This window comes from Engraulis encrasicolus, chromosome 7 (genome assembly GCF_034702125.1).
Source record: "Engraulis encrasicolus isolate BLACKSEA-1 chromosome 7, IST_EnEncr_1.0, whole genome shotgun sequence".
Lineage (NCBI taxonomy): Eukaryota > Metazoa > Chordata > Actinopteri > Clupeiformes > Engraulidae > Engraulis > Engraulis encrasicolus.
Window position 1 is genome coordinate 43,134,357 of NC_085863.1, and position 7,500 is coordinate 43,141,856.

Sequence of the window (7,500 nt, forward strand, 5' to 3'; positions counted from 1 at the left end):
TGCAATGCTGATCAGTAGTGCTGTGTAGTGTAGTGTGGTGCAATGCTGGTCAGTAGTGCTGTGTAGTGTAGTGTAGTGCAATGCTGGTCAGTACTGCTGTGTAGTGTAGTGTAGTGCAATGCTGGTCAGTACTGCTGTGTAGTGTAGTGTAGTGCAATGCTGGTCAGTACTGCTGTTTAGTGTAGTGTAGTGCAATGCTGATCAGTAGTGCTGTGTAGTGTAGTGTAGTGTAGTGTAGTGTAGTGTAGTGTCCCTGATTCCTCCCTGCACCCCAGCTGACCTTACAGTAACATACGGGCCGGACTTTCGCTAATCTGCCGTCAGAGAGACAGATGGCAGCGTGGCCAAAAGAGCCCTCTTCTCTTCTCTTCTCTTCTCTTCTCTTCTCTTCTCTTCTCTTCTCTTCTCTTCTCTTCTCTTCTCTTCTCTTCTCTTCTCTTCTCTTCTCTTCTCTTCTCTTCTCTTCTCTTCTCTTCTCTTCTCTTCTCTTCTCTTCTCTTCTCTTCTCTCCTCGTCTCTCTTCCCACATAGATTATCCCCCGAGAGACCCTGCTGAGGCCTCACAGCAGTCCGGCCGTCGCACAAACAAACACACCAGCAGCCCACCAACAAAAGAGGTCAAGCTGGCCAATTATACACTAGGGCTAGGCGGACACTGGGGGAAGAAGTACTGTAGGAGGGTAGTGCAGCATAGTGGACCACATACTGTAGATAGGCGCGCACACACACACATGCACGCACGCACACACACACACACACACACACACACACACACACACACACACACACACACACACACACACACAGACACACAGACATGCACATATGGTATGCATAAACATGCACACTTGAATGCACGCGCACACACACAAGGACGCACACACACGCACACGCACACGCAGACACACACACACACACACACACACACACACACACACACACACACACACACACACACACACACACACACACACACACACACACACACATTGGTATATACACAATGCTCGAAAAGTATATACAAAAGACATACAGTACACTACACGTACATGTACACACAATCATACACTCAAATCACTACTGTATGTCTAGTGCACATTTATTCACAGACGACACTTCTGTAAGAAATACATTCATGGTAGATTTTATAGTCCAGTGATATACGGCTGGCTGCATGGAGAGATTTAGGACGTCTTAAATTAGTAGTGGTGCCTTCTGCTGAATCGGAGTAGGGTGTCCCAGAGTCAGTCTGCAAGTCTCCTGACGCAACCCTGTTGGGATAGACCAGATTAGATGGTGGATGTGGCCAGAGAGCTCTCTCTCTCTCTCCCTCTATCTCTCTCTCTCTCTCTCTCTCTCTCTCTCTCTCTCTCTCTCTCTCTCTCTCGCTCCCTCTCTCAGAAAGACACATGCTCAGACACACAGACACAGATATACAGGCACACACACACACATGAACACAAGGCCACAGACAGGAAGCCAAGCAGACAGTCTCTCTGTCTCTCTGTCTCTGTCTCTGTCTCTGTCTCTGTCTCTGTCTCTGTCTCTCTCTCTCTCTCTCTCTCTCCCTCTCTCTCTCTCTCTCTCTCTCTCTCTCTCTCTCTCTCTCTCTCTCTCTCTCTCTCTCTCTCTCTCTCTCTCTCTCTCTCTATTGAGTGGTAATGGTAGGCCCCAGTAAATGGTGGCAATGGAGGGGGTCAATAACATTAGCCCCGAAACAAACTGTCAACCCCAACGTATCGAGTCGCTAAAAATACTCTGAAGTTTATTTTTGTTGAATACAGATGAGTGTTTCACAGTGATGCACTATTATCATAATGTGTCTGATCACATTTTCTCTTCTCTTCTCTTCTCTTCTCTTCTCTTCTCTTCTCTTCTCTTCTCTTCTCTTCTCTTCTCTTCTCTTCTCTTCTCTTCTCTTCTCTTCTCTTCTCTTCTCTTCTTTTCTCCTCCTCTCTCATATCTTATCTTTCTTTCCCTCTGCTGCTTCTCTCCTCCATTATTCCCCCACTTCTCCTGTCCTCTCCCACCTCTTATATTCTCTCCTTTCCTCATCTCTCCTCTCGTAACCTACCCTCTTCTCTACTCTCCACTCTCCTCTCCTCTCTCTTATCGATCACATTTTTTATAAACTGATGAGCACAACTGACGTTTTTGTGGAGAAATGATGGTGCACATTTGTGGTTAATGCTGAAGTTGTTTTGAGTTTTTTTTTATTGGAAGTGTGCTTGATGTGGGGCTGTGGGCCCATTTAACAATACAGTACGGTACAACCCAGTTTTTTTAATGCATGTTGCTGGTATAAAAAAAGCCCCTCAAGACAAAATGTTTGCCTAATTTGAACAACGGATATGTTATCTCAGCACAGTTCCACATCAAATGAATGCATTGAATGCATTGAAATGTTAAGTCAATTTACTAAGCTTTACCTGATTCAGGATTTGTACATTTTGCGGATGAAGGTCTCTCCGGCGCACCTGCCAGCTGAGGTGTGCAGAAAAAAATACAAGTTCTACTATAACAAAATAAAAACAACTCTCCTACTCCTCCTCTTGGTTTCTCCTGCAGGTTCCCGGCGGTGCGTAAGAAGTTCATTGCGGAGCTGAAGGAGCTGCGTGTGAAGGAGCAGAACCCCTACGTCATCCAGAGCACCATCAGCCTCATCATGGGGGTCAAGTTCTTCCGCATCAAGATGTACCCCGTGGAGGACTTCGAGGCCTCCTTCCAGTTCATGCAGGTATGCTTAGACATGTACAGTACAGACACATGCCTACACATAGGTACATACACTGTACAGACACATAGGTACAGACACTCTACAGACACATAGGTACAGACACTGTACAGACACATAGGTACAGACACTGTACAGACACATAGGTACATACACTGTACAGACACACGCAGAGACATAGGTACATACACTGTACAGAAATATGCAGATATATGGGTACAGATACTGTACAGACATGTGCAGGCACATAGGTACAGATACTGTACAGACACATGAAGGCACATAGGTACAGATACGGAACAGACATGTGCAGGCACATAGGTAAAAATACTGTACAGACACATGCTGAGACATACTGACACATAGGTACAGATACGGAACAGACACGTGCGGGCACATAGGTACAAATACTGTACAGTCACGTGCAGAGACATACTGTAGGTACAGATGCTGTACAGACACATGGATGGGTGGAGGACTTTCTTCCAGTTCATACAGGTATGAACAGAGATACCAGTGCTGTGTGTGTACTGTGTGGTGACTGTCTGTGCAGTGTGAGATCTCACTGGCGTGTATGTGTGTGAAGTGCACTGTGTTGCTGTACTGCAGCCCATGTTGCTGACCTTATAGCCTATGTCGCTGTGTGTGAATGGCTGCTCTGTGCTATCTGTATATGCAGTTTGCGCAGGGGGGGGCATCTCGCTCATTTGTGCGACTGTATGTACTAGCCTAGTGCTAGATATGTTGATGTGCACCGGTGCTATGTGTGTACTGTCCTGTGTGGTCTCTGCATGTGTTGTGTGTCTGTACTGCGTGATCTCTGTAGGTGCAGTACGAAACCTCATTGGCGCGTGTGTGTGTGATTTCCAGGAGGGCGCCCGGTGCTAGTTTAGCCTATGTTGCTGTGTACCGGTGTTGTGTGTGTCTGTGTCTGCACTGTGTGGTCTGTGCTGTATGCACAGCATGTGCTTGGCCCCTACGTATCTCTCATACTGTGTGTGTGTGTGTGTGTGTGTGTGTGTGTGTGTGTGTGTGTGTGTGTGCGTGTGTGTGTGTGCATGTGTGTGTGTGTGTGTGTGTGTGTGTGTGTGTGTGTGTGTGTGTGTGTGTGTGTGGTTTCCAGGAGTGCGCCCAGTACTTCCTGGAGGTGAAGGACAAGGACGTCAAGCATTCCTTGGCCGGCCTCTTTGTGGAGATACTGCTCCCCGTCGCCGCGGTGAGTCAGCCAATTTATATTTTATAATACCGCAGATGGCCCGCCCGCCTAATCGCCTGCCGCATCTGGGGTGCATTTCTTGAAAGCATAGTTGTTAGCCTGTTAGCAACTTGGGTAGTTGCCAATGGGAAATTGCATTGCAACCACCAAAGTAGCTACCATAGTTAGCAACTACACTTTCGGGAAATGCACCCCTGATCTGACTGTCTGTCATGGACCCTTCATCTTCTGAAGTACATAGACATGCCATTCTTTTAACACGTGGAAATCATATTAAAGCGCAAGTGTAGTGCATTAGATTGGGAACATCTGTTTAAAAACCATTAAAGTGTGTGTGTGTGTGTGTGTGTGTGTGTGTGTGTGTGTGTGTGTGTGTGTGCGTGCGTGTGTGTGTGTGTGTATGTGCTTATGTGTTGTATTTTCCAGTGAGGGTGCTCATTATGTGTTCAATTATGTGTTTTTTGACGGCTCATCCTATTTATTGAAACCAATACTTCCTGTTTAACTGCTATTATCAAGTTAGTAGAACAAAGTAGAGTGCCAATGTGTAATCTATGTATGTGATCTGTTTTGATTATTTTATATATGTTGCTGACTATGAGGTCACCGTGTTTCTTCCTGGCTTATGTCTACAGACTGTGAAGAATGAGGTGAATGTACCCTGTCTGAGGAACTTTGTGGAGAGTCTGTACGACACCACTCTGGACCTGTCTTCAAGGAAGAAGCACTCTCTGGTAAGCATGGCCACTCAAGACCCTCAGGACAAATGTTATAGTATTTTTGTGGTGTAAACAGTATTATGCTATACTAAAGTAGTACTGTTTCTTTATAAAACAATGCTTTCAAAATGGTTTCAGTGGCTCATCAACTTTGCAAAGCGTCCGAATTCTGACACCAGGATGGCTTTGTCCCGGGCCCGGCCAAAGCTTGCAGCGGCCCTTGAATGCAACACCAGCCAAATCTGATATTATTGCGACATTGCATAGATTTTTACTCCCTTAATTTTTCACCTTAATCAACTTTAGGGAGGCAATATCAACAGCGCCGTGTCCTTCTCCCCCACCTTGTCTAGATCGCCGAGCACCTCCCTCGTGAGGCTGCCTGTGCGTATCTCCTCAAATTCCTGAGATATTTCAGGTGAGGTGCTAAATGAGCTGAGGGGAGGTGATAGAGGTCCTTTGGAGGCCCTAGAGGGGGAAGGAGGGTGGCAGAGGGGCAGATAGCATTTCGCATTTCACATGTTCCTAGTAGCGGCCCCCATGCCATGAGTTGTCATGTGCGTCTGTGACCGGGGATCGCGCAAGGGACAGCGTTCTCACAGTTTGTCACTAATTGTTACTTTGATACGTCTGGCATGTTTGCTGCTTACGCTATCAGGGTTGTGGTTTTTTTGATGGGCCGAGTCGACTTGGAGATGTTTCGTTGTTGTTGGACAGATGATTGACCGCAAAGGAGAATGTTGTTTTTTTTCCGGCTCCCCGAAGAACGCAGCTGTCAAGAGTTGCTTGATAAGATTCATGCAATAAAACACCTGCAGCAGTTGCACAACACACGCACGCACACATGCACGCACAGACCCCAAAAGGAATTCACACTGAGCTTAACGTCAAGAGGATGCACTTTGATTCCAAAGGTTAGCTCAGCTCGCATGAATTCACAGCAGACGTCTATTTGAATACATGTTAATTTTCACAACCGTTTTTAATTGTTATTTGCTTGGTCACATACTTTGTTGAGAACAACTGATAACTGAGGTGTGAAGCACATCAGACCATGACAGGTCAGGAAAACAACTTTAGAGAATATACACACACATAATTATTGGAAACACTACAGTGCATTGGAGGTTTTACGGCATGCATATTAAGCCTGTCATATCTGCAGTACCTTTTGCAGGACAACTATATACAATACGTACCTCCTTCTTGCTATAATACATTTCTAAGGTACAATTTTGTGTTCTGTGGGGTGCAGAATTATTCTCTCTAGATACAAAACTTCAGATAATAGTACCTACTGTAAAGGGGTATCAGGAAGATCTTTTGTAATACCTTATTGTACTTTAGAATGTACTGTACGTAATTGTCAAACACAAAAGATACTGCTGATTCTACAAGCTGAGGCACACAATAGTACTTTATTCCCTTGTGTGTACAGACAAGGTCAGATTCTAACTGAACAATTAAAGCAAGTCCAAGTTCTTTAAAAAAAAAAAACTAATTTCTCAGCTTAGTTGAATGTAGCATCGTCAATCCTTCAGTATTCAGAGAGACAGCCCTCTCCTCGCAACTCCATTAGTTATTGTCCATGAAGAACGGCAAAAGTGAATCCAGAAGTGACTTTCACCCAGTTAGAAGTCAATGAACCACTGAGACTGTTTGGAAACATTTGCTTTACGGTTGGGGAAAAAATGTCTTCAAGCATGCTTTAAGTCCCATCGGAAGCACAAAGTTACACAGCTGTTTGGATATGCCATCATCCCTGTTGCTATTTGTGTCTACCATGTACCGTTATGCAGCTGAAACAACAATCTTCCCAACAGATTCATATAGCTCAGTTATTTTCTTTTCTATTCTATTCTATTCTATTCTATTCTATTCTATTCTATTCTATGTTTTCAAACTTTAAAAGTGGTGTGACTGCGTGTGTGTGTGTGTGTGTGTGTGTGTGTGTGTGTGTGTGTGTGTGTGTGTGTGTGTGTGTGTGTGTGTGTGTGTGTGTGTGTGTGTGTGTGTGTTAGATAGAGAGAGAGAGAGAGAGAGAGAGAGAGAGAGAGAGAGAGAGAGAGAGAGAGAGAGAGAGAGAGAGAGAGAGAGAGAGAGAGAGAGAGAGAGAGAGAAGTCACCAAATTTGCACGTGCCTGATGTGTCCTCTCCTTCCTATAGGCGCTGTATCCACTGGTCACCTGCCTGCTGTGTGTGAGCCAGAAGCAGATCTTCCTCAACAGGTGGCATGTGTTCCTCAATAACTGCCTGTCCAATCTCAAGGTACCCCAATCTTCTGTTTCCCACTGAACATTTAGAATAGAATAGAAAGCCTTTATTGTCATTATACAAAGTATATTGAGATTTGAGCTTCCCTACAAGGTGCACGGTCCTATATAGATGAACATTGTCCAGTAAGTGTGAGTTCATTTCTTAGTCAAGGTAGTGACATGCGATTGTAAGAGTCGGAAAGACCATGTGATGCAGTTTCATATGAAACATGATATGAAAACATCAAAAAATAAAGGACACATTGTTTGGTATCAAAATGTTTGGGAAGGAAACTTCAGAAATTGCTTTCACAATACAAAATCTTCATGTTTTTCTGGGAATCTAGTGAAGGTGCTAGGTCAGGAAAAATCCTGTGTCACAGAAATCTAACACCGCACAATGTGCTCCGTGTATTTTCCTTCTTTTTTGGCCTTTCTGAATCCCATCACTGGTGCGTCATCTGATCTTAGGCCAGGCATGATGTCATATACCATGGACTGCAAATGTCAACACAGTAAATGTCAGGTTGAATCTCCTGTGCTCCATTGTGCTAAGACTGTCCAAGATCATCTCAA

At 44.8% G+C, this 7,500-nt stretch overlaps 1 protein-coding gene across 9 annotated transcripts in view; it reads left to right on the plus strand.

The window, feature by feature from the left end:
• The window catches only part of LOC134452941 (protein furry homolog), a 140,640-nt gene that overhangs the window by 48,885 nt on the left and 84,255 nt on the right, over positions 1-7,500 (plus strand). For all 9 annotated transcript variants that reach the window (XM_063203622.1, XM_063203621.1, XM_063203620.1 and 6 more), the window contains exons 8-11: positions 2,569-2,737; positions 3,858-3,950; positions 4,586-4,684; positions 6,836-6,937. In XM_063203622.1, coding sequence (XP_063059692.1) covers positions 2,569-2,737; positions 3,858-3,950; positions 4,586-4,684; positions 6,836-6,937 — 463 coding nt within the window. The remainder of the gene's footprint in view (positions 1-2,568; positions 2,738-3,857; positions 3,951-4,585; positions 4,685-6,835; positions 6,938-7,500) is intronic.